General features: G+C 44.7%; 1 protein-coding gene across 8 annotated transcripts in view; it reads left to right on the top strand.

The window, feature by feature from the left end:
- MAP1B (microtubule associated protein 1B) overlaps positions 1 to 27736 on the top strand; it is a 91241-nt gene that overhangs the window by 40368 nt on the left and 23137 nt on the right. For 7 of the 8 annotated variants that reach the window (XR_002828346.1, XM_006081348.3, XM_023750928.1 and 4 more), the window contains one exon: positions 25250 to 25332. Coding sequence is in view for 5 of the 8 variants with exons in the window: in XM_006081348.3 (XP_006081410.1) it covers positions 25250 to 25332 (83 nt within the window). In the remaining 3 variants the exon portion in view is untranslated. Of the gene's footprint in view, positions 1 to 21989; positions 22199 to 25249; positions 25333 to 27736 lie in introns of those variants that run through there. The other variant, XM_006081349.3, reaches the window with a different exon arrangement.

Genomic DNA, 27736 nt, shown 5'->3' with positions numbered 1-27736 from the left:
TGTGTGTGTGTGTGTGTGTGTGTGTGTGTGTGTGTGTATCTGAGTAAGTACATCATATAGGATCCCATCTTCCTGAATAGAGAAGCTAGGCCTAAGCCATTCCTGCATCTTTTACATCCTAGGTTTTCACCCAGTCTTAATATTGGGCTGATATTTATTCCCACTTAGTTTTTACAAAAATGAATGTGTTGACTTAGTGTGCAGCACAAGCAGGCTGGCTTGTTAAAACAACACCATAGTTTTCTAGGTTTGGGTTTCTGCTATATTTATTTTATTGCACACCAGTGATTTTCAACTGGTGTGCCACAAGAATTTTTAAAACATACGATACCTGACTATTTAGTTGTGGGCACTGACCTCTTTCCCCTTAGATTGTAAAATACAAAAATGACAACAGCCAACATGACAATAGCCGTCCTGTGTGAATTAATCAAAATTATCCCTATTTTTTTTTGTCAGATTGGCAAAAAATAATATATATTTTTTTGGTGTGCTACAGAATTTTAGTAATTAGTTTATGATGTGTGCCATGAGATGAAAAGGGTTGAAATTGCTGTTAAAACTAATTACTGAGTTAGAATCCATTTAAGATTTTATTCCCATATTACCCAGGGCACTTAATTTGCATTCTCTTCTCTTATGGTCCAATGTTTCCTTTGGTGATGACTGGCATTTTATTCTAAACGTTATCAACTGGCCACAAACCAAAATGGACCCAAACGTTCTGGAACAACCTCCTCTGCCTAATTTACCAGTGAGGTGGACCTTAAAGCCAGGGAGACCTGGGTGCAGAACTGATTTTGTCCCCTTAGGCCAGTGATGGCGAACCTTTTGAGCTCGGCGTGTCAGCATTTTGAAAAACCCTAACTTAACTCTGGTGTCGTGTCACATATAGAAATTTTTTTATATTTGCAACCATAGTAAAACAAAGACTTATATTTTTGATATTTATTTTATATATTTAAATGCCATTTAACAAAGAAAAATCAACCAAAAAAAATGAGTTCGCGTGTCACCTCTGACACGCGTGCCATAGATTCGCCATCACTGCCTTAGGCCATCTTGTGGCATTAACCGAACATCCGTGACCTTGTTGCACCCTCCTGTCAGTGGTTGGTGTCTGGTTGGGTGAACTGCGGAACGGGTGCACCGTGGACTCAGGGGCCGTCATTAAACCTTGTGTTGGCAAAGTTTTGGGTTAACGTGGGGAAGTCATTTATGATAGAACATTAAGTGAAGAAAGCAGGACCACAAAATTGTGTTTCTAGTCTGCCCTCAACTATGTGAAAAATGTATGTGTGGAAATGAAAGGGAAGATGAAAGATGAATAATAATGATTGTTTTGGGGGGAAGGTGATTACAGATGAATGCTAGCTGCTGCTTCATCGGTGTCGTCCAAACGGCCTACAGTAGGCATGCATTTAATCTCATCATTTGTTAGAAGTTGAGAAGAACTCTTTGTGAGACTGACACGAGTGTGGTCTTGCTGCTCATGTGGGTGGGCTCCCAAGGCTGCGGCATGTGGCTGGCTTAAACCCAGGGTCCCTTGTTTTTCAGGTAGGAAAAAGCCATTCGGTCAAGATTGAGTTGCTTTTTTAATCACTTTGACGTTTCTTAAAAAAAAAAAAAAAGAAAGAAATGTAGACTTACAGAAAAAAATGTAGATTCCTATGCTCCCTTTTATGACATTATAAATCAACTAGGTGTGTGTGTTTTTTAAAAATAGCTTTTGTTGAAAAATATCATTTTGAGTGAGAACACTCTACAGCTAGGCTTTTGAAAGTAGTGTGGCTGCAGTGTGGACCCTGGGCCGCCGGCCGGCCTGGCTGTAAGAGGAGGTAGCCACGTGGTTCCATGAGAGGAACCACAAGGAAACCAAGGCCGTCTGAAGTCTGAGAAGAAGGCTGTCCAGGGTCCCAAGAGTAAGTATAAGAAAACAAAATTTAGTCAGGAAATTGCACTCTGGCTAGGTCTGGCGTCTGGCTTGATGAATTCTGACCAGACGATAGACAAGTATTTGCTGAATTACTTTGTATTGGCCTCAGATACATGTTTGCTGAGTCTTTTTGCACAGATTTGCCTTTCTTTCCTTCCCATGTACACACATGAGGCCACATGTTAGCTTTGCTCTGTTACACAGCAACAGACTATGCCTCTCACCGTGGCCGAGTTCTCACACCAGGGAGCCGGGAAGGGGCGTGGATGTGCCAACCCCGTGTCATCTGCCCTGCTGGAAACTATTTCTCAGACTTGCAGGATGCATTTGACTTGACAAGAATCACTCCCTGAAGTTCAGTCATGTGAAGGTCTTTTAATTGGCTCAAATTTGGAAATATTTGTTAGAAGCAATAGTATTTTGCCATTTCTGTGGGTACCAATCTTCCATTATACTCTTACTCAAAAGTAAAGTGAAGACAAGCAGAATTGAGGCCTAGAGTCAGTGTGGTGGTAATTTGTAACGATAGGTTGGAATTGGATCCTGGCGGGACCACACGCAGTGGGGTGTGTGTGGCTTTGGGTGGTGGTGGGGGGGCAGATAAATAAGATGGGCACTTAGGAATACAAACCCGTGAAGATGTCAGAATCAATCTACTTTCCCCTTTTTATTCTCTGGGTTCCCTTCTGCAGGCCATTAAATCAGGAGAGAGATGGGTCCCTGTCCCTTTGTTTAGACACCTCAGGTCAGCTTGGCTCAGCGATGGGACTTATGGACAGCATGCTGCACAGAATCCCTCCCCAAACCTTGTGCTATTGCACTTTAAAAAAACCCTCTTTTCTTTAGGTTGACAAGATGATCTTCAAAACACAATTCTGACCAAAATTTGCAGGTTGGAACTATAGTTAGGAAGCAGTTCTTAATTAAAATGCCATGCAATCTCTCCTGTATTGAACAGCAGCAAAACAAGACAGTGTACTGGAATTATTATTACTTTTATTGTTTTGCTTTTGCTTCCACTGGGGAATTCATTTCCTTTATTACTTGCCTCCTATTCCTAGCTCGTGCTTGTGTGTCTGTCTCAGTGGATGTGACACTGTCAGGTTCTCCAGGAATCGCGTGGACACGAGATGTTCTTAGGAGCAGAGGGGACAGGATTTAGGACAAGGAATCTGGATGGCCCCACTGGGGGCCCGTGTTTTGCCACACAGACTTAGTGACTCTTCTGCAAGTGTATGTTAGGCTGACGGATTTTTGGACCAATTGAATGTTTCTGGTCCCATTCCAGTTTGCTGTTAACAACTTGATCTATTTGTAAACAGACACAGAGGTAGTGTCTATACAACAGGAAGGGAGGTTTGACAACTTGTAGCTAACTTGGCCAATACAGATGGCCAGGGGCCGGCGAGAGTCAGGGGGAAATGTTGGAGCAGCGAGGCTTATCCATTCAGCTGTGCTCAGCATCCTGCCCAGCTGAGCTCATGAATTTTGCCAACCAGGGTTTTCCTGAATAAATAAACACCCTACCAGATGGAGAGGTGCTTATAGAACAAGACTTCCAGGCCTAGCAAGCGTACCATTCTGTGTGACCAGATTTGGGGAATTGGAAGCTGCTTAGATCCACTGGTGGTTCTGCAAGTTCCAGTAGGTACTGAGCTTTCTCACTCCTTCTCTTTGGCGTATTCCTCCTCGCACTGTGAACAGGCATCCTAATTGTTCCTGTCAATCTCTGCCCATCTTGAGAGCGGCTTCTAAATTGGGAATCTTTTATCTGGGGAATTTTGCCCTGACAAATCCAGCTGCACTGCAAATTTTTGAATGCTATCAGGGTGCTCCAAAGCCTGTATTATTCTAGACTCCGGGTTGGTTAGCAGATGAGGTATTTTTCTAAAGAGAGTAGAAATGGAAGGCAGGACATTCTGTTGAATTAGAAGTGAATCCATGTCCTTAACACTCTGTCCCTTCACTGTCTTAGCATTTGATTATATATTAGCATATATTATTTCCTAAATATTTTATACACAAAAATCTGTCCTCACTGACTAGAATGTTAAACTGCTCGAGAGTGGTAATCCCATGTTATGTATAGTAAAGAGCCAATTTATGAAAAAGGCTTAAATTGCCTCCCCATCTATGCCCACTTTACAGATGAGGAGACTGTGACCCAGGGAGAGCTTATGAGTCAGAGCTGAGAAGCCGTGTGTATCATGGACCAGACCTGCAGCCTTCCCAGCTCCTAACCACTTGTAGGGTTACTTGCATAGAGCAATGCATTGTCAGCTCCCGACATCCACCCTGGTGGCCGGGGGCCCAGTGACCAGTGCTTAGTGAGTGCTTAGTAAATGTGTGTTAAACAGATGTATGAGTGAATCACTGACTTTCATTATAACCATATGCAAATCAGTACTTTTTAAAAAAAATATCTGTCATGACTTAGTTTTCCTACCCAAAGATGTTATTTTTCACTTTGCATTGAGAGGGCAATATTTATACTAGTAAAAATACTGAGACAATCAGCTGAGAGGCCCTGTATGTATATAAAGTATCATAAGTTGCTTTTCTGTGGTACTGTGGGTTCATCAAGGGCCTTTGTTATCCAATTTATTATTTGGTCCATTGCTTTTATTAACTTATTTGAAATGCAAATAGCAGCAAAACAGGTCAGCAGCTGCAGCTGTGGGTCACAGACAGTGGGAGCCAAGGGACAGATGGAGATGGGATTCCTGGGGACAGACAGCTTTGGGCTCCCATGTGCCCCCTAGGGACTGATTAGGGAAGACATCATTGATTATAGGGAAGAAGGGAGGGTCTGGGGGCAGCAGAGCCTAAAGGGAATTATTTACCTTGGTCCCTGAAAGTGGAAAAAATGACTAGACAGCCCGTACCTGCCTGATAAAATTCATGGCCATCCCCTGATGGATTGTTGCTGGAGAAGCAAAACCTTAACCTTCCAGTAATTGTAATTGCTTCTGGACTATGGGAAGTGACAGTGGCAAAGGAAATAATATATGCAAAGCATTTTCAACAATGTCTTGCACATGTACTAAATGCTAGCTATTAGTATTCTTTTCCCTCTGATTTCTATTATAGTATAGATGTGTTAGTAAGGGATAGTGGGAAATTCTAAACTGATGCAAAACTAAATGAACCTTAAATGTCTTAATGTCACACAACTATTTAGATAATTAAAGCAACTGGAAAAAAGAAAGAGGTTTTTAGAAAATGTGACCAAATGCCCTTACAGACATCAGCAGTGGAGACACCAGGGAAATGTCATGTGGCTGAATGGAGGAAGTTATCAGTGGTGTGTTAGTTATGCGATTTTGGGATGACTAATTTGGAGAGGATCACCAGTGTGTTGATTGGTAAAGCAATGACAACTTAGAATTTTAGTGATTTCCTAATGAGATCCCAAAATGGTGCACATAGAAATGAAAAAGGAAGAGAACAGGTACGATTGAGGTAGGACAAAGCACCTGTGCTGGTTTTGCTCCGGACTCTCATGGCCACGCTGTTCGCTGATGGGTGGGGACATTGAACGGAGACAATCATGGCATCTTCAAGAGAAGGAGAGGGCTTTGGGTCAGGGAGGTTTTATATAAGTGTCTACACTTTGATTTTGAAAGGGTTCATTTATGCAGGAAGTTTGGGATTAGGGCACTATATCCAGTTTAATTATTATAGAAATTAAAGCTACACCCATTTATTGAGCACCGACATGCCAGGCCCTTTATGAACCAGACCTCATTTAATCTTCACTGCAGCCCTACCAGGTGCAGGTCCTGTCCAACCCATTCACTGATGAGGAACCTAAGGATCAGAGAAATTAAATAATCTGCTCAAGGTCATAGCTAGCAATTTGCAGCGTCAGGATTTGAACTCAGGTCTGTCTGTCTCCATAGCTTCCTTCACTGCCTCTAGGAGAGAAGGGGCCGTATGCAGTTAAGACTGGAAAAAATGTACTCAGCATCTGGAAGCTCCTGAAAAGGCAGATAGGCTATGTTAACACAATAAAGAGTATTGCTAAGTGCTCACTTCCTAAGGGCTGGCAAGTAATTAACGATAGGCCATCTCCTAGCTTGGCTGTATATACGAAATTATTTGTTTAAGTTGACATACTGTGTTATATTGTTTATAAACAGCAATATCCCAGTGATTTAGCTTATGGCCTGGAGGAAGAAGTGCCTCCCAGACTCTTAATGTTTATTAAAGTTTGACATTGATGGATCTAGTCATTGAATGATGGAGATAAAAGAAAGGGACATTAGTGAAGCTTCAGTAGGGATTTCAGGGGCCTTACAGTTTCAGACCAAATTCACAAACAGTTTTCCACAGTGTGAGATCCAGGCCTTACTTGTGGTTGTTTAAACTTGAGAAGTGGGGCACATGCAGCCTCTGTCCACATGAAAGAACACTTTCACCTGGTAGAGGATGGGGCACCGTCAAGATCAGGGGTCCTCAAACTATGGCCCGCAGGCCACATGCAAATACAAATATTGTATTTGTTCCCGCTTTGTTTTTTCACTTCAAAATAAGATTTGTGCAGTGTGCATAGGAATTTGTTCATAGTTTTTTTTTAAACTATAGTCTGGCCCTCCAACGGTCTGAGGGACAGTGAACTGGCCCCTTGTTTAAAAAGTTTGAGGACCCCTGATCAAGATTATACCCGAGCCGTGGCCGGTTTGGCTCAGTGGATAGAGCGTCGGCCTGCGGACTGAAAGGTCCCGGGTTCAATTCCGGTCAAGGGCATGTACCTTGGTTGCGGGCACATCCCCAGTGGGAAATGTGCAGGAGGCGGCTGATCGATGTTTCTCTCTCATCGATGTTTCTAACTCTCCATCTCTCTCCCTTCCTCTCTGTAAAAAAACCAATAAAATATATTTAAAAAAAAAAGATTATACCCGAATTGCTCCTTCTCTATTGCCTTGTGTTTCTGTGGTGTCTTCTAGAGTCAACATGGGATGACTGTTGTAGATTTGGTGGAGAAGGGCAAACATGTTTTTGAACTAAGCAAGGGAAGGTTTTATCCATTCATTTATCTTCTTTGTATTTTGCTTTTCATTTTGAACTATAAATGGGACTTTGGAAGCAGGAGGGAAGAAGATGTTATTGTGGATTACAGACAGGGGAAAAGGGGGTGATCAGTTGTGTGTTCAGAACTACCCCCCCCCACCCCCGACAAAAACTTCCTGTAGCCACTTCTCAGCTATTTTTGAAAAGACTCTGAAGAGAACATAACATCTTTAATCAAGAGCAATAGTATTAGTCTTCTACTACGTTATACTTTTCTTGGAGCCTATATTTATTTTGGTAGGCTAGAAATAGCTGAAGTTATTTTAGCAACCATGACTATTGTCTAGGAATTGAGTGTAGGCTGGGAATAGCCTGACTGATTACACTGTTTAGAAATAATCTCTCCCCCCCCCCACCCCAACCCCCGCTTTTTGTGTAATCTCTTCATGGAAGAGGGTTCATAAATGTTCCTGTGGCTGGATTGTTTTGTGGTGCCTTCTTTTATATCAATTCAGTGGCCTCACAATGCAACCATTTTATTCTAGACTGTACTCTTTTAAGTCTGTTGTGAAGTGAACAGGGCTAGTTCTATTCCTGAGACAAGTCTATAGGAAACCTCAAGGTTTTTAAGAAATCTTACAATTCTCAGAAAGTGGAAAATTGGCAAACAGGAGGACTTCTGCCCTGTCCACATCAGGGGCCAGAATCCTCTGGTGACTTGCTAGAGGTTGTTATAGAATCTTTGTCCCTGGAGATCTTCTAGAGCAAGCCAGACTGACCACTGAATTAAGTTAGTGCTCATGGGTCCTGGGCCTTGCAGTGGTACCTGGATGGACGAGTGAGTCTAGCCTTAGGCCCAGAGAGAGTTGGGGATTTTATAGGCCAGAGAGACTGTGGAGCACATACCTGGGTGTCTTCCCTCCAGAGCACACCATTTACATCCCGTGGATAGTGAATGGTGCTCCTGGGCCTTGGGGAGAACATATTGCTTCTCTCTCAGATGTTAGTATCTGCACCTTCAAGAATTTCAGTCTGGGTCTGAGGACAGAGAAGAACCTAGCCTTGATCTGGCCAGCGTGTTTGACATGGTGGTACCAAAGGGGCTGAGGAGAGAAGATGAACTTCATTGTCAGGTGCACTTGGTTTGAATCCCAGCTTTTTCACTCAGCCATGGCTTTGGACCAATCACTTAATTTCTGTATACCCAGTTTCCCCATGTAGTTCTGAACATACAGTGAAGTCAGTCATAGAGCTCTTGTTGAGGATTAGATTTAATGTAATCCACAAAATACACATAGCGAACAGTCAGTAAATGGTGGCTGTGTGGTTCCTGCTAGTACTAGTATTGGTGTTACAGTGAAGGGACCAGTGAACTAAAAATGCTTCTCTCTCTGAGACTCTTCTCAACTTATAGGGCCTCTTGCTGCCACCGCCAGGAGTCTGGCAGATGGACAGACGGACAGGGTAAGCTGCAGTTAGTAAAGAGGAATGGTGATGCTCCTGGCATCCTCTGCCCTTCTTTTCTACCTCTAGTGATTTCTGCACTCAGTTCCCACGTAGGCTCTGCTGATGGTGTGATGAAAAATAGGTGTTGGAAAAACCAGAATTGACAGCTAGGTCAGAGGCCTTGTGATGAACTAGTACTAACTGATCATCACCGGGAGTGAAAGGGCCTTCGAGTCTGGGACAGCACTGTAGGCAGTATCACGCCATATGATATGCCAAGGCATTGGACTGATTCTATGGAACTTAATACCTGATATTCTGTGATCAAGGATACAGTGTGTCTCTTGGCAAAACTAATATGATTGACACAATGAGTGTCTGAATTGGGGAGAAAGGGAAGAACCATAAGTAGAGATAGAAGTATTTTTCCCCTATGAAGTCATTGCCAACATGACAATTTAAAGATCTTTTCATGTCCTCTGAGATCTTTTTGCGGTGTCTAACTGGGAAAATCTTCGATGGGAGGCCATGACATGATGGGCAGGGCATCTTCTACCCGGCCCCCACACGCCCCATCTCTTACTTCTTGAGGAAAGATGAAAATAAAATGGTGCTAAAGAAAAGGAAAATGTCATTAAAAAATAGAAAGTTAACAACACCAAACAAAAAACCAAAAGGCAAAAGCTCTCTGACTTCCTGAAGTTACTTGTATTATATTGTGGCCATGCTTCTGAACTATTTCTAAAGAAATACAAGGCTGTTCACAGCATTCTTGTTTCCTTCCTTAGATTCTATCACCTCAGCAGAGCCCACAGGCTTTGCTATTTACATGTATTGTGAGGGAACCAACACAGTAAGGACTTAGGAAATATTAAATCATGGTCATTAAAAAATACTTCCCACTGCACTTGGAGACCTTTTATGAGTGCACAGGGGTGGGATATTAGCTGCAGCACAGTGAGTGCTGCTCGGGGTGATTATGCTGCCACGGCGAAGGCTTCCAGTGCAATGTGTGAGGATTTTCATTAAGTCCATCCTTCAGAGTTTGCCACGAGGAGTTCCTGCAAAAGCAAAACCTAGGAGAGCTGAGAGGCAACTTCCCAGACATTCTGTGTTAGAGTAGAATTCCCTGCTTCTAATCCTTTTTTTAAAAGAAGGGAGAATGTGTGACCATCTCTATGCCAACAATTTTAGCCTAAGTGGATGATATTCCAGATTTCTGCCATCACTGACCCAAAAAGGTAAGTTAGGAATTAAATTACACTACTTCTCTGGTAGCCCATCTTTGGGTTCTAACAAGGAATCTAAGAAATATCTAGATGAACATTCAAAGACACCTTTTATGTCACTTGAGATGGTATCACTTCATGGGTGAAGGCAGCTGGGTCACGGAGCTGTGAGGTCACAAGGGCCTCTAGGAGCCACCTCGGAATCTGCAGTCCTTTGGGGAGGAACAGGCTTGTGTGTCCGGCTAGCCACGCCTTATTCCTGCTCTGCCATTATCTTGCTGTGTGACTTTGGTCAAGTCGCTTAGCCTTTCTTTTCCTATTTTCTAACTTGTGAACGTCCCTTATGATGATCTCACATTTCAAATCTTAGAGATCACTATGTTGACATATTGGTAAGAGGAGTCTTGTCGGAGGAGTTGCTTGTTGCAATGTCAAATGTAGTTATAAATCACTGAAATTTAGGTTTGAAAGGGGTTGCTAGAACAGAGGTTCCCAAATCTGCCTGGTGATCAGAATCGTCACTGGAGATTTTAAATCACAGACTTCAACTCTGGCTCTAGAGATTCGGATTCAGTAGGTCCAGGTCGGGCTCGGCCATATATAGTTTTAACGAACACCCAGTGCTTTTGATGCTCAGCCAGGACCAGAAACCACCATTCTAGAACTGCTGACAGGTGCCCCCAGCTCCTGGTTTCCTGTCCACCTCCACAGCTGGGGGGCTCACTACCTCATGAGATAACCAACCCTGTGTAGCAGTCTTTGGAAATGTGCCGTGGCTCTCAAGTGCCTTAAATTATCGGTTGATTGGATATAAAACCCATGTGTTTAGGTAAAATACAGTCATTTATTTAATGACTAGATTGAATCAGGTACCGGTGTTTATGAATAGGTAGAATCATAGCTTGTGTGGGATACATTTATGCTGCTATTTTAAAATATCTGACTATAGCTTTTAGTCTAAATCAGTTCTTATTCCTGTCTGCCGCATTTGCAAGGCCTCCTTTCAACCATTCTGCATCCATTATCCAATCAATATGACTGTGCTCTTCTCAAAACCTGGCACTACAGTTTCAACTAGGGAGACTTTGTTAGCCATCTCCACTGATGAATAATAAATAAATGCCAAACATCCATCTGCAAGGAAGCAACAGCTTCCCTCTCGAAACCTGATTTCTGACATCAGAGGCCTCAGTGCTGGCCATGTGCAGCAGCTCAGTGTGGTGTTTGCGACCGTAGCAGTGAGTGCCAGCTGCTCTGGGCACAAGGCATTCTGGGAAGACTCCCCAGAGGTGATATGTCACACCGAGACCTGAAGTATCAATAGGCAGCCAAGTAAATAAATGGGACAGGTGTTCCAGGCAGAGGGAACAGCATGCGCAAATACCCAGAAAGACTGTGTAGATAGATTGAAACATCCTGGCTATGGTTTGGCTAATGTAGGAACAGTGCGTAATTTATGAGCTATGTCCCAGCACTTTAAGTCTCGGAGAGTTTTCCTAACATCTTCTCCCAGAGTAATAGCTTCTGTGGTGTCTACAGAGCCTTCTTACCAGGAGCACTACCATTTCATGATCCACACGAGAGACCCGGGAGGTGAGGACAGCATGTGGACCCCTCTCCAGTGCCTGAGAGGAGACAATCGGCCATTGGAATTGTGGTGGAGAGCATGCCAGGGTCTTGTTATATGAAGGGCACCTGGGTGTAAACATGCATGCAAGTGTGGTCTGGTTCTCTCTCTCCGCTGGACTGAGGCCCAGCAGTTACAGAGCGGTGTTCACTCCCTAGACATTGCTTCCGAGGTGCCTGCCTCCCGCATTGTCCCTCTGGCTCTGCGGGGACTGCCTTCAGCTCCTCCACTGTCTGCAGTCAGCAAGACCTTGTGATAACCTGAGGCCAAGCGAATCCCCCCGGGAAAAGTCCAATAGTGACAGCACTTGTCTTTACGGCTGTCCTCTGATAATGTGTAAAGGGAGATGTGAGCCCCAGGCAGCAGTAGCTGGCTGGCTTCCAGAGCCAAAACGGAATTAAAAACTCATTAAATACTTCGAGCCAGTAAAGCTGGCAGGGGCTGGGAAAGCAGGAGCAGAGGAAGGGAAGGGGCGGCATCGCTAGTTGGCAATTGAAGGCTGTGAGCAGGGCGAGGCCCGCCAGGAAACAAGACAAAACAGGGCCGCCTTGCCTGTCACAAAGACTTGTTTGCGAGGACACTAGTTTGGTGCAGCTACATAATGTATGCTAATTGCTATATTCCCCCCCTTTTTTTTTCCAACGGGAAATGCTCGGTTGTAAAGCTCTGAAACCAAAGAGGCAGAAATGCCAAAATGTAGACATTACAAAAAAGAAAAGAAAAAAAAAAGAGGAGGAACAAAGGGCAACACAGGATCTGAATTTACAAAATGGCTTAGCACGCTGCTAACTCAGCACCTCTCCTCCATGCGGGCCTATGGGAAAGAAGTGAGCAGAGGCTGTGGTCTCCTGTGTGATCCAGCGTCTGTCCCATAGTCTGAAATTGATTAGTTGGATTTTTTTTTTTAAAACTAGAAGCAAAATTTCACCTCTAGAAAGAATAAAAAGTTAGCAAGACGAAAGCCCAGGATAGTTACTAGAGCTTCCAGTAAACATTAATAAGAAAGTGTGAGCTGGTTCTTTCCCTACTTTTCTGGACAAGACACCGTAAGACTCTGATGCAGCCCTGGCCAGGTGGCTCCGTTGGTTGGAGAATCATCCCATGCGGGTTTGATTCCTGGTCACTGCACATATCTAGGTTGCCGGTTCAATCCCCAGTCAGGGCTCCTACTGGAGGCAACCGATCTCTCTCTCTCTCTCTCTCTCTCTCTCAGGGCGCCTACTGGAGGCAACCGATCTCTCTCTCTCTCTCTCTCTCTCTCTCTCTCTCTCTCTCTCTGTCTTTCTCTCAACGTATCATTGGGTGACGATTAAGAAATAAGACTCAGATGCAAACTGAGGAGGGCACAGAATTGAGCCCACTTACCATAATCATCCATTAGTAGGAAAGACTCACTCAGACTATTTTTCTACCTGTCAAATCATATAACTCTAGTGTTCCATTTGCTACCCTTGCACAACTGTTATTCTTTAAATCAAATAAAAACAGACTAACATATTAAAATAATGGTTTTTCTAATAAAGCTTATCTAAGTGCACAGACATTTTATATTGAAAAAAAATGGGCCAAGGGAGAGAGATATATTTTCAATTTTGACATCAAAATCCCAAGGGTGGAAGTATTGCTAAGTGGACTTCTTATCTTTACCTTGATAACCCTTAATTTTGTTATAATTTAAAAAAGATGTAATTTACTCTTGAAAGCAATTTTATAGACATGAGATGTTTAGGAAATTTCATAATGGATTTGATTGGATCTGATAGGAAGGCAATGCAGATATTTTCCAGAACAATAGAAAAAACACATTAAAGCACCAGCTTATGTCATTTAAGAATTGTGAGGGAAAAAAGCACATAAATTTAAGCTTCAAACCTGACCCCGAACCCACATCACAGTGTCCTTGGTTTGGGGTCCTTTTGTCCTTGAAGGAGCTGGCAATCGGGAACAAGGTTAGATTCTTCTCTTGTTGGACCACTGGACCTCAGATACCAGGTCAAGCACTGCTCACCTCTCTTTGACTCCCATCCTTGTCCAACTCTTGCTGTCCCTCCGATGCCCTGAGCCAACCAGGGCTCAGGATGACTTCACTCTTGCCGCTCCAACCTTTAATTTTGAATCCATGCATTTTCCTGATATCTGAGTTTAAAGCGAATTGGGACTGTCCTCTACAATCTTAGTGTGCTGCCTCACCTTTCTAGCTTCTCCAGTGACAGCCTCTATCTACTCCAAAATAAATGGGAACGCGTTCAGTGTTGCTTTCTGGAGCGGAATCAAATGTTCTTTCTTTCAGTCACACTCCAGAACTTCATCAGTGGAACCTGATTTAGTCCATTCTCCAGAGCCACCTTCCTTATCTGTTAGCATTTTTACTAGGACAAAACACATTATTTTATTTGTGAGAGAGAAAAGAATAAAGCATCATAAGAACTTTGCTTAACATACGGATGGATAATTGCATGTATCCCAAGTGTATAAATACATAACGAATAACCAATAGAGAATAATGCAAGATAGGAATGTAGAACATGTATTATGCATGCTGATTTTCTTAGGAGAATCTATTCTCATGGAAATGAAAATCTGCAGATATTTGCAAGAGCAGATTTTCCCAGAATTTCCAGTTAGAGCCTTCCTCTCTGACCTCATTCTAAATCAAAATTTCAATCTTTCTTCGAAGAAGATAGAGGAGGGCAGAATTTACTTGCCTGCTTGCCTGAATCACTTCTGCATCATAGGTTTTGGACCTTTGTTCTCAGGAGAGTTCATCTGATGGTTCAGAACACATCTCTCAATGTCTTGAAAATGCCCCTTAGTCAGAGTTGATTGAATCTGTCAGAAACATATCTCTGCTTGTTAAGTAAACATTAACTAATTATGTGGCTCTGTACTTATCCCTTGCTTCCTACATCAAATTTTCCTAACTCTGCAGATGTAGTCATTCACCCACAGGCTCCCGGAAAGGATCAAGTACGGTACGGGGATATGCTGTGGCACCCCATTGATGGTGACCTTGTGAAGACCTTGTAGTTGAATATAAAATCAAAATGAAACCTTCCTAATAAATGCCCCTTTTTAATTCTTTGAGGAATCATAAGAGGAGCCAAAGGACCAGAAGCAAAATTCAATGTACTTGTGAAAACAAACAAACAAACACAAACAATTCCTAACACTTTCGGACCTTTCTTTTGGTTCTAATCACATAAAAAGAGCTAAACAGTGTTTCCTTTTACTTGTGTATGACAGTGGACTTTGTGCTAATGATGACACAGGCATATATTTTTTCAGATCCTGAAAGTCGATTCCTGATTTACTCACTTCTATAAGCTGAATTTCAATCTACTTAAATCCTACTTAGAAATTGATTGGGTGTTTGTGTGTAGCTACGGGGTATCCATATTTTCAGTTGTCCTATTTCGCAAAACCATCAACACCTGCAAGCCTGTAGGTGGAAGGCTGTAAGTGGAACTTCACTCTGGGTCAACAGACAATACACGTAACTGAGAGCAAAGAACAGGGACATAAAGAGGAATTGGGCCTGGGCCCGGATGTGGGTTGATTTGCCCTTTAGCACTAGCGTAGGGGAGCCCCAGGTCCGTGAGGACTGCGTGTACTTTTCTGGGCAGCCCAAGCACCCAGCCGTGACCAACACGGGCACAGTGTGGAAAGTGCAAATATACTAGTACATGTGCTGATTCCGTCAGTATGTGCGAATGAGCCATCTCCACCTCCCCCTGCTGAATAAGGCAGTATATAAATAAACAAAACTAAAATGAAAAAAAAAAAAATCACAGCTCCTTTGGGCGGGGCTAAGGCTTTATGCCAAATACTTTAAAGACATGACCAGACTTACTCATACCGGCCCCAACACAGAACCCGAGTATCCATCTGCCTTCCATTACTTGTTACAGATGGTGGCAGTGAGGCCCCACTTCAGCTAAGACCAGACCTCAGGTCCCTTGAGCCTCCTCCTCCCGGGGCAGGATCGCGACCCTAGGATTCCCTTCCTGGCAGCTCACCCAGCTGGTTGCGGTGCCCTAGACTGACGCGGCCACTATTGGGTAGCATTGCCCCCTTGGGACTTTACTGGGGAAAAACCAACTCATGACATTTTTCTCTGGCCAAGGGCTAAGGGCTTCCAAGGGGCTGGTAACTAATAGATTCCAGGTATGATATTGGTTATGTTAGCTGTTTGTATTTTTCTTTTCCTGTTTCCTTTTCAATAGCCAGTACCAAAGGGATTCATTTGACTTTTGTTTTTAAGGCAGCTGGCTTTGAGGGCGGGTAGTGTGATGATTTGGTTCTGAACATTAACAGAGGAGGAAGAAAGGTCAGCCGTTTGTCTGGATTTGATCAATGGCTGGAGTTTGATGGCAAATTAAATGTCAGATAAAACTGTCAAATAATTAGAGAATCAATACTTACCGGGAAAAGTTGTTTGAGCCCTTAATGACCACATTGTTCCCAAGGGAAATAATTCTAGCAGTATGTTCAGACACTAGGATAGCATCACATAAAAACAACGTGAGGATGATTTTAAATAAGGTGACTTACCATGTTGTTATTGATCAGTAGCGTATTCATCATCTACCCTGTCTGGCTTCTCAAAGAAGGCACCAGAACCATCAATATCACCGAGAGATTGCAGACATGCAGCCTCAGGCCCCACCCCCGCCTCCTGAATCAGACAGACCTTCTGAGGGTGACCATTCCTTTATCTGCACTTTTAGTGAGTAGCTCAGGTGGTTGTGGGGCATATTATGTTCTTTTATTTTATTAAATTTACTGGGTGACATTGGTCATATATTACGTTCTGAGAACTGCCAGCCTACAGTCTTTTTCTTCAACCAGGCAGATGTCTCCCAGACAGGAAATAAAGCCAGGCCCACAGGCTAAGCACTGTATCAGAGCAGTGGACGTGTAGATCAAAGTGAGTATTGGATTAGATAATGTCTTTGGAATATTCTGCCTCCACTCTCCTGTATGCGAAGATGGGTTAAGTTTGCAAATCAGGACAGCACTGAGGTTCTAGGTCACCTGGGGCTGGGGGTGAAGGTGAGCAAAGAAGGCGTGGCACCATTATTTCTCTCATGCTTTTCTCCATCACCTTCATGGGCTTTTCCCGGCTTTTGCCCATCTCTTATTTATTTTTTAATGTTTTCAATTGATTTTTAGAGAGAGAGGAAGGGAGAGGGAGAGTGAGAAACATTGGTGTGAGAGTGAAACATTGATTGGCTGCCTCCTGTATGCCCCCTACTGGGGATCAAGCCCGATATCCAGGCATGTGACATGACTGACCTGACCAGGAATCAAACCGGAGACCCTTTGGTGCACAGAACAATGCCCAACCAACTGAGCCACACACCGGCCAGGGCTGCCCATCCTTTAAATAATGATGTTTCCCAAGACTGTTCTCAGGAAAAGCTCTTTCTGTGTTCTCCTAGACCTAGAGCATCACCTGAAAATACGCTGATGCCTCCCAGAGCTGTGCCTCTGGCCCAACCTCCGGCCCAGCAGTGGACCCACACTTCTGCCTGCCTACTGGGCAGAGCCACCTGAATCTTCCACAGGGACCTCAAACTCAATGTGCCCCAAACCAAACTCATTCTCATCTGTCCACCATCCTCCCTTTTAAAATGGCGTATTAACCAAGAGCCTGGGCTCTGGGCACTGACCACCCAGGCTTCCATCCTAGCTTCACTACGTACTTTCTTGAGCAGTTGCCTAGCTGCCTTAAGCTTCGTTTTCCTCATCTAGAAGATGGGACTAGTGCCCTCCTTATGGGCTTAATGTGCAAATTAAATGCGATAACCACACATCAAGAACATAGGCCAGGGCCTGACCCAGGGCAGGTATTCAGTATATCTTAGCCATGTTTATTATTCATTCCTTTATTGAATATTGACTGAGCTCTCACTGTGTATCAAACACTACTTCTGACTTGCATTTCCCAAATTAGACACTGTCCAAACTCTTAGGTCTCCCCATTAAACTGTCTTTTCTCCAAGATAGGGAGAGCATCACATTCATGTTTTAATCTCCAATACTGGTTTATGAAGGTAGCAGTAATTTGCCTGAATTCAACTCCAGGAAACTGTGGCCTTTGTAAATAATCCACATCATTTTAACAAACAGGAAATACAGCATCACTTAGAAAGGCAGGAGAAGACTGGTGAGATTAAAAACATTCTCTGAAACTTCTTTTTTCCACTCTCTTCCACGCTAACCCTTGTAGGCCTGGGTTCTCATTCCTCTGCCTTGAGGACTTTACAAAGGGGGTGGGGGGAGGAGAACATAAGAGAATAGATTAGGCAGTAGGAAAACCCTGAAGAGAGGATTTAGAAAGAGGGTTCGATGAGAACCCTGTGAAAGGAATCAGACCTATTGTCACCTGGCATCCCACCCCCAACAAGTTCTCCTGGGGTGAGCAGTTGGACCGAGGGTGGGGGTGGGGGGTGGGAAGGGCTGGCGGGGGGGAATGTGAAATGCAAAATGAGCCTTCGTGTACCACCAGGAGCAAGGCCGCCCTGCCTGTCACGTGAAGGCTCAGTTTGTCTCTGCCTGTAGTGAACACATTCAGGACAAGGAGAGAACCTTGGTAGTCTGGGGTATTTAGTTGTTTGCTTTTCTGGGCATCTACAAGACAGAAATATAAATCTGAAGATGGCAGAGAAACCAAGGGAAGGATGGGGTGGAAGGACTAGCAGACACGTGAAAAACCTAACCAAAGACAACAAAAAGGAAAACTAGTTAACTCCAGGAAATAGAGAGAAAAATAGGGGTAGGTGCAAATTCTATAGCAACTAAATTCTCTGTAACAAAAAGATATCTAAGGTTAAAAAAAAAAAGTCTAATTCCCAAGCAATGATCAACTTATTACATTAAAAAAGTTTTTTTTTTTTGTATTTTTTTTTTTTTACAAAGTCTCCTGATCTAGTTATAATGGAATTCCAGTTCTTATTCTCTTGAAAAAACAAGCACTAAACATTTGGAGAGCTATGTGACACTCAGGGACATACATCAGAGATGAAACAAGTGCAGAAACAACAAAATTTATTTCCAACAGAAAAGAAACGCCATTTCCAGGAATATCGGGGGAAAGTGGGAGAGAACTGGGCTCTGATTGTTCAGCCGAAACAAAGAGAGAATTGGCCTCAGGGTGCGTGTGGGAGGCCCGCGTGCCCGTGGAGCGGGCAGCGATTCAGCAGCGTTGGCTGACCAGCATTGGCTGACCAGTGGCTGACCCGGCTGCATGTTTACCTCTTACAAAGGGGAATCTTGGCCTCACACCTTGAAAACCCTGATTTTGGATGAAAACCTTAATTTTAATCAGGAAAAGATGGAGAAAAGAATAGTGTCTCAGCCTTGGTCATGACTGGCCACGTTCCGCTCTCTCAGCCTGTGAGGCCTCGAGCAAGTCACTGGAACTTTGGTCCATGAAGAGAGGATAATAATACTTGTCCCCACCACTTCCCAGGAATGTGAGGAGGATTAAATGAGGTACGATCCAAGAATAAAATGCTCTCTATACGTGTAAGGGTTTCCTGCTGTGTTCTTAACAATGGGCTGCCTGGAGTTCAGAGAATGAGGAGCCCTTACTAAACACCGCCATGCATTCACCTGGCACTTAGCTATAATGTTGATCCAGGTAGAATAGTGCAGGCACATGGAAGGTGCTCCAACATGTGTGTGTGACCTGAAAACCAGCGTGTTTCTGTAGTCTTCCTACCCATGTCCCTTGCTGCCTCTGGGACAGCTTAGGAGGGGCCCTTTTTCCAGCCTCAGGCTCAGAGCTGCAAGAACAGACAGATGGGACAGGTAACAAGTTGATTTTGATGTGTGGGAGGGCCGGAGGGTGGGAAATCAAACTCCCTCCAGCCAGGAGTTTTACCTCCCTGGAGGGGGCATCTGTACAGTCTCGGGTAACAGCTGACTTTCGTGTTCTCTGCCGCCACCTGGTCTTTGGGGACCCGTGTAACCAGGAGATACCAAGTCTCCCAGCACCGGAGTTTTCTCGCACACGCCAGGGGCTAAGTTATCTAGTCCTGCCTCATGGTCATTCCTCCACCAGGTCTGGAGTGATTTCTTGTGCCAGGGAACAAGGGGAGGCTTCTGTGAGGCCAGGCTCCTCAGCGCTCCACCTGGTCCCTCCTCTGAGCCCTCACTCTGGGCACCTGGGAAAGACCTGCTGATTGTGGTCTCCCAAAGCCATGCTCCCCTGTCGGTCTCTCTGTTTTTCTTGCCTAGAAATGATGAGGTGGGTTAGAAGGAGGCAGGGAGACCATGCAGGTTCTTGGGAACGGGCCTTGGTGCCTCTTGTGAGGCTTCCTGACTTGCTCCTGCCCTCCAGGAGCCTGAGAGACCTCGTCCCGAGGTGGGGGCTGGGCCAGGGCCTGCTCTGGGCCTGGCCTTGGTTGAGAGGGACGGAGGGGCATCTGTGAGGGCTCCTGAAGAAGAGAGCTTCACTATAAAACTGCTGATGCGGGTGACTCTCCTCCCGCCACACCAGCACCCGTTCTCTTCAAACTTGCCCTACCTCTTAGCACACTTGCTTGGCATTATTATGTGGATTCCTGCTGAAAGGAGGCCTGGTGTTATTACAAACGAGAGACTGTTATGAAAAGCTGCTGGGAGAGTTGCTGGTAATTAATGTTTAGTTCCAGCACTGAGGACTTTTCATTTCTTGCTTTCATCCATTTATCTGAATTTAGCTTGGGGAGTGTTTATTGCCTGTGGGATTGGAGGTGAGATGTTTCCTCTTTGCAAATCCACTTTGGTGAAGATGCAGAGTTGAAGAACTCTCACTGCTCTCATTTTCCTTCCCTCCCTCCCTCCCTCCCAATGATGACAGACTTTAATGTCAGGACATTTTGTGCTTCTGGCCTTTTCTTGGTCTACCAACCCTTACTTTTAGCTAAATAATCCTCGTCCTTCATTACCCCACACATTTCCCTTTCTAACTCTAGAAACTTCTTTAACCCTAAGATTTCTGCTTCTTTACATTGGAAGCTTTTCTAATGCTGAGTCACAATGTCAGATGCCTTTTCCAAAAAGAATCCACTCTGGTTCCACCTGGGCAAAGGCGGTGGGTGAAGATGGGGCAGCGGCGGGAGCTGGGGGCAGAGATTGGTGGGTGCGAGGGCCCTTCTGCTGCAGGCCCAGCCATGACTCAGTTCTGGTCACCTCCATCCATATGAATGACTCAGAATCTCCCTCATCTTCTCCCTTCCATACTGAATACATACTGAAGGCTTTCTTTCTTCTTCAATTCCTATTTCTGGATTATGTTGCAATGTATTCATTTTGTAGGCAAAGGGAGTTATAGAAATAAGCTTCTGGATTGTGATCACTAATGGGAATAGAAATTAAATATTTATCCTTAAGACATACAGAGTTATCGTTCACTAGAAGACAGTTTAAAAGGTTTTATTTAGCTTTACTAGCTATTATTTTCGTCAAGGGCTTTCCCCCTTTCTCAGCACAGCTGCAGCGTTTGGTCCAGCATTCTCTCTGTTGGGCCAGGCTGTTTCATTCAGCAGCTGCCTAACTGGGCTGACAGTTTTGGGTGTTGCTCTGGCCCCGACAGAGATGTTACAGCCTCTTCAGTCACTGTGTTCTGGGCTGATGGGTGTGGGAGAGAAGCGTCAGCTGTGTAAGAGAGAAGGTGCCAAGTTTACGGAGGTTTGGTTGTGGCTGTGCCTCAGGACTGGGTGACTTTGAATCTAGCCCTGGTCAGCGTCTTCCTAAACCAGGAGGGAGAGGGAGAGAGGGAGATTAGATTAAATGCATATAAAACTGTGAAGAGACCCCATAAGCATCCTAAAAATTATATACCTAGAAAATGACATTTTGTTTTAAGAGATTTCAAAGTCACCTGAATATAGTAAAACATAAGCCACTAGAATAGCCCAACCTTAAAAGACAGATTCAGTGTTCAAAAGGGAAAAAAAAGACCCAGCAATAACAGGCTTATTGAGTTTCAAGCATGGCCTTTTCGTGCATATCGACAAAAGTCTCATTGTCTCCAAGGACCCTGCTGCCTCAGGGGGTCCCCGACCGTCCTCTGTTGTTTCTAAGGTGGAGCAGACCCCTTTTTCTGTGTCACATAACATCCCCCCCACCCCTCCCCGGGATGGAGCCTTCACAATTACACTGAAATTGTGGGGGGCCCTCAAAGCCTGTCTTATCAAAGCAATGATGACAGTCATTCCATCTCAAACCCCGGCTTTTGCCTCCCTCAGACCAGTGCTGAGGGGAGTTACCTATTCGTGGGGCTGCCTGATGGTTTCCCGCAAGCTGTTTCTGTAGCATGCGATCTGTAATGGTGGAGAGAGCGCTGCAACTGGCTTGTCTTTCTTTCCTGGGAACTTATTCTTTGAAGCAATTGAATGAGACCTTTTCAGGCGGGGGTGGCAGGCGGCCCCTCTTCAGAATGCCTGGCCCGCTTCCCAGTGTGAAACATTCCCCAAATATGCAACTTTGTAAGCGTCCCGGCAGCCAGAGCTCAGAGCAGCCTGCTGCCAGAGGCGCTGGCATCCCGGGGGGACGCGGGATGGGGGCACAGCGCCCCGGCCCCTCCGGCAGGCCCTGGGTTTGCCGGATGCCAGGAAGGCCCGGCCCCTGGTTACGTCGCTGGGAGAAGAATCTGGCCAACAGTTGGGCTGTGACAAGAGCTTGAAGCTTGTCTCTCTCTCTCTCTCTCTAAATCCCCTCCTTCATTCAAATTCAATCCTATAAAAAGGCTTTTGTTGAAGGAGCAGCCAGGGTATTTTGGTGCACGTCTGTGTCAGTGTTTCCAAAGTGGGACAGAAAGAACATCCTCCGTTGAAATCCTGCACAAGCAGGTCTGAAAATTGACTGGGAAGGAGTGGAGGTCACAGCCACTGTCACATGGCATTTGTTTTGTTTGGAAGTGATGAAGCCACAGAGGAAAGGACCTTCTTGTGGATGGTAAGACGTCCCCTGCCAGGGAGTGTCCGAGAAAGGGCACGCTGGGTGGGCCGAGGCTCGGGCTGGCTGGGCTGTTGCTTAGATGTGCATCTGGAAGGATGCAGTGAGCAGCTGGGGCGGGTGGAGATTGCTTAGGAAAGAAGGGGGCTCTGAGTCCTTTACCATCTCTGGGGGAAGGAGCCCAGTCTGCTTTGGGGGTTCTCGCAGTGTCCTACAGCAACGACTACCCTCACACTGTGGCATTCTGCTGCCTGAAAACAGGTCCAAAGTTTGATCGAGGAAACAACCTTTCATTTCTCCTGAGTCTTAAGCTTTTGCTTAATTTTGTCTCAACTTAATGCCTTAGAAGCCCCCGAAGTCTTTGTTTGTTTCACGGAGGCCACTGATGGAAGGACTTAGAAAGGAGACAGTTTGCTGTGTTTCGCTGGTTGTCATTTTATCATTTGCTTATTCAATTGGATCTTCTTTTACGTGAGCTTTAAATGCATATGGTTGTCAAAAGCAAATGCACCCAAGCCAAAAAGTGATGTCCAGCAAATTATCTACTCTGGCATTCATACAGGGAGTTCTTTCCAATGTCTGAGTTGAATTCTTTTTCTTGAGGCTCAGTCCTTCTCCTGTCCAAATTGTGTGACACTGCATTGTTTTGGGGGGTTTCTTTATTTTCAGGCATTAAGAGTAAAGGATTGCCAGGGGATTGTCAAGGGCGGGGGAAAAAAAGGACACATATGTAATACCCTTTGTAATACTTTAAGCAATAAATAAAAAAAAAGAGTAAAGGATCACACAACTTCTCTTAAATTTACCCTCTTTTATGGGGGTGTCCTGCCACTTTTTCTTTTTTCTTTTTGCTAATATTTTTCTCCTGATGCTTCTTGCTTCTTTAAGCACATTTCTGATTTTATTCCTCTGGATTTTCCCTAGCTCTTCCTTGGCATTTAATGCCTGTGCCTTGTTCGGGTCCTGGCTCGACCACTTACTAGTTGTGTGACTTTGGGCTAGTTAATTGTCTTCTGTAGACTTCATTGTCCTTATAGTAAAAGGGGACATGGTACCTTAATTCGTGAGCTCTCCTGGGGATTAAATGAACTGGTACATATGCAGTGCTTAGAACAGTGCCTGACATCATTATTGTTTGGTTTGGGCTTCTTCCATGTCTAATGCGGGGGCCACTGGGAAATGTTACTGTTAGGAAAGAGAAGACAGTGGGAGGAACAGGCTTGACGATGCAGTGGTGGTATTTCATCATGCTGCCGTTTCCATAGCAGTGCTAGTCCCTGATGAGATGAAGGGGAAAAGCCCTAACTAAGCTGTGTACCCTGGACTGCTTTTTTTCCTGTAACCTCTTTATTGAGATTCGCATACCATACAATTCACCCATTTAAAGTGTACTATTTAATAGGTTTTGGCATTATTACATTATTAATTTTTTAAGTTCTGGTAAAATATATAGAAAACATAAAGTTTGTCATTTTAATCATCTTTAAATGTACAATTTAGTGGCATTAATTACATTCACAATGTTGTGTAACCATCACCTCTATTTCCAAATTTTTTTCATCACCTCAAACAGAAACTCTGTACCCATTAGGCAGTAACTCTCCAGTCCCTCTCTCCCAGCCTCTGGTAACTTCTCATTTGCCCTCTGATGCTATGAATTTGCTTATTCTAGACATGTAAGTGACATTATACAGTATTTGTCCCTCTGTGTCTGGCTTCATTTAGCATTATATTTTAAGGGTTCATCCTTGTTGTTGTATGTATCAGAAACTCATTCCTTTTCATGGCTGAATAATATTCCTTTGGTTGGGTATACCATATGTTGTTTCAACCATAGGTGGTCATTGGCTGTCTCCACCTTTTGGCTATTGTGAATAATGCTGCAATGAACATTGGCATACAAGTATCTGTTCAAATCCCCACTTTTAATTCACCGAGGAGTGGAATAGCTAGGTCATATAGTAGTTCTATTTTAGCTTTTTGAAGAAACACCCAATAATTTTCCTGGAAAACAGTTGCTTTTTGGTCATTCTCTCTTCTTGTATATATCTCTCCTTTGGTATCTCTCTCCCTTAGATTCTATTCCATTTCCTCCCATTTATCCAAGTTTCGTTGTACGTCAATCAGCACACATGTTCTTGTCTCCCCTCCCAACCATGTCTCTCTCCCTCTCACATGTCTTTCTTTGTCCCTCATCGATTGGCAGAGCATATATCACCCACTCTGGCTACATGTCGCCTGATCATTTTCATCTAATTGTCCAAGGAGGGGGAGCCTTTGTAGGTCATCCATAGGCCTCAGTCCACTTCGGCTGGAGGTGGTTTCAGCCACAGGATGCCCTAAAACCTCTAAGGTGTGGGAAGTCGGGGATGTGGAGTCACAAACACGGCAGAATTCCAGCCCCCCTTCAACAGGCTTCCTCCTTCCCACAGCACCTTGCTGTGTTGTTCCCTGTCCAGCAGGAGAGTTGTTCTCCACTTTTCATTTGCTCCCAGTTTCTCCACTTTACTATGAGCAAGAGAATTAATGAATGAATACCCCAGCAGACTGTAAGCCTGCCTCAGACAGCCATTCTGCTTGTTGGGCTAATTGTTAGCCCAGGTTTCTGAATGTCATTCATTTCACAATAAGGCTCCTAATTAATCTCAGCACCGTTCTCACCAGAAGAAAGGCTGATACACAGAAACATCCCCAATTACCATGAGAAAGGAAATGTCAAGAGCCCCGTTGAGTTTTCCTGGCATCCACCCCTGTCTCAGATGAAAATTGCCATTAACCCACAGGCAGCCTGGTGATCAACCTTGGAAACGAAGGGGTGATGAGAGCCTGAGGAGCCCCAGACCACACGGACCCCGTTCCTGGAGGAACCTGCTGGGGCCTGCATACTCTTGTTTAGTAACACCGATTGTGTTTCCCAAGACGAAGTGGAGAATCCTGCTGCGGGTGCCTCGTCAGAAGCAGAAATGCTTCAGCCGCCCCAGAAGCAGGCGGGCGGTTTTAATCCGGAAAAGCTAAAGGTCTCCTCTTTTGTCTGTGTTTTTGTGCCTGCAGGACAAAAGATCCTTCATCACCGAAGTGACGTGTTAGAAACAGTGGTCCTGATCAACCCTTCAGACGAAGCCGTCAGCACTGAGGTGGGCATTCAGCTCTGCGGGGTCTGGGCAGGGCCTCACACAGCTACAGGACCCAGCTGACCGGAGGCACTGGGGCAGGTGGCCAGAGAGGGAGAGGGGAGAGAAAGTTCTTGGTCCAGGATGCTGGGTCCTTCAGTGGCTGGTTCTCTATGTCAGCACCACCCCAGACTGCCCTTCCCAATAAGGACAAAGTGGAAGAACGTTCTGGAACTGGAATATCTCATTGAGGCTAGTGGGTAGAACTCTTGTGTGTACATGGAGGGTGTGCTGCTGGGACGGACTCTGCTAGGGTGCAGCAGGGGGCATAGATGGCAAACCCTCAGGCTGGGACATCAGGACCCAAATTTGAAGAAGAACGGCATCTCAGATGAGAGCCCCTTCAGATCCATCCTGCCCGACCCCTTATCACTGTCGAGAGGCAGGGGACATGGTGGTCAGGAGCCTGGCCCGTGGTGCCGATGCCTGGGTTCTTCCACTCATTCGCTGGTGGCCTCCATGGCCACTTCTGTGAAATGGAGATTGTACAGTGCTTACATTTAATTTGCATATTTAGTGTGCTGCTTAGAAATGTGAAGCACTTAGAACACAGCATGGCACATAACAACTGATCTATAAACTGGCTATTCTGATGAATAACGGTACTGTTTCCATCATATGAAATTTTTGCCAGAGAGAGTAACAGGTTATTTCAGAGACCACTATACGATACGAACTTGGCTGAAGCCAAGAATCTCTGGGGACCTAAGCCAGAGGACTTAGTGTATCTTCGTTTACTGTTTCCTTTATTGAGTTGCTTCTTGGACATTGAAGTAGCTGTAGGTCCTGGGGAGGGGGAGGGACTGCATTACCTGAAGAGTCTCTTCTGCCCATGCTTTGAGCATCTCTGTGATTGTAGCCTTTTTAAAATTTAAATCGAGATATTTTACATCGATACCACTCACTTACCATGAAATTCATGCTTTGAAAGTGTGTAATTTGGTGGGTTTTAGTATGTTCACAAAGTTGTGCAACTATTCCCATTAATTTCAGAATATCACCCCCCAAAAACTCTGAACCCATTAGCAGTTACTCCCCATTCCCCCCAGCTGCAGGCAACCATTAACCTACTTTTTGCCTCTATGGGTTTACATATTCTAAATATTTTGGGTAATGGGAATCATACAATATGTGGCCCTTTGTGCCTGGCTTATTTCATTTAACATAATGTTTTCAAGATTCATCCACATTGTAGCATATATCAGTACTTTATTTCTTTTTATGGCTGAATACTCTTCCATTGTATGGATATACCACATTTTGCTTGTCCGTTGATCAGTTGATGGGTTTGGGTTGCTTCCCCTTTTTGGCTATCATTATGAAGCCTGTTGTTTTTGTTTTTTTTAAATATGTTTTTTGTTTATTTTAGAGAGGAAGGGAAAGGGAGAGAGAGATATAAACATCAGTGCTGAGAGAGAATCATTGATTGGCTGCCTCCTGCGTGCCCCCTACTGGGGATTGAGCCTAAAATCTGGGCATGTGCCTTGAACAGGAATCGAACCCTGACCTCCTAGTTCATAGGTGGACGTTCAAACACTGAGCCACACCGGCTGGGCATTATGTAGCCTGTTTTGATCCCACTTCCTCCTGCTTCAGATTAGCAGGTCCTCTTAAATCTTTCTGACAGTCCATTAAGGTACAAAGTTGAGGCAAGTGATGGGCTATCTCTCTCTCTCTAACAGAATCAGGAAGTGAAATATAATTTGAAAAAAGCTGTATACCCAGCCAGACATCTGTGAGACATGGAAAAGGGAAAAAATAGGGAATTCTTTAAGGAATTCAGGCTTGCTTGTGGAACAGGTGGGGCTGGACTAATTACTTCAGTATATGTGCGTTTCCTTGATTCGACTGGGGGCGTGTTGGGGGCAGTGGGTCCTTGTGGCCTGTTTACCTTTGTGTCCCTCCCTGCACGGAATGGGCATAGAGTGATTACCTTGGGGCTTAGAGCAGCATTTCTGCTAAAGGACAGACTGGCGACCTGCCACCTCAAGTTCACAGAGTTCTTTAGCGCACACCATTTACAGTCCTATTTAAAAGGTTCCGTTCAGGGGCAGCCTTTTGTTGATGTTCAAGGTTAGGTACCTGCTGATCCCACTGTAGGCTGCATTGGGAGCTCTGTGTTTGGTGTGTGGCTTGGAAGGAAGGGGATCCTGCCTTGGAGGGGCTGACTTGGGACCCTAGTTGGAAACCTGTTTCCTGAGGCAGCCGTGGTGGGACCTGGACTGTACTCGGTGACTCAGCCTGTGAGATGTTCCTAAGGCGCAGACCACGTGCTGCTCGCAGACACAGCTGTGGAACAAATCATCACCAGCTATGGAGGCTGCTTTGGAAGAGACAAGGAAACTAGGGGGAGAAGGTCAACCACCGC

Source organism: Myotis lucifugus, unplaced genomic scaffold, assembly GCF_000147115.1.
Source record: "Myotis lucifugus unplaced genomic scaffold, Myoluc2.0 scaffold_0, whole genome shotgun sequence".
NCBI classification, from domain to species: domain Eukaryota; kingdom Metazoa; phylum Chordata; class Mammalia; order Chiroptera; family Vespertilionidae; genus Myotis; species Myotis lucifugus.
The sequence above is the reverse complement of the archived record's forward strand: the minus strand, read 5'-3'. Positions and strand labels throughout refer to the sequence as shown.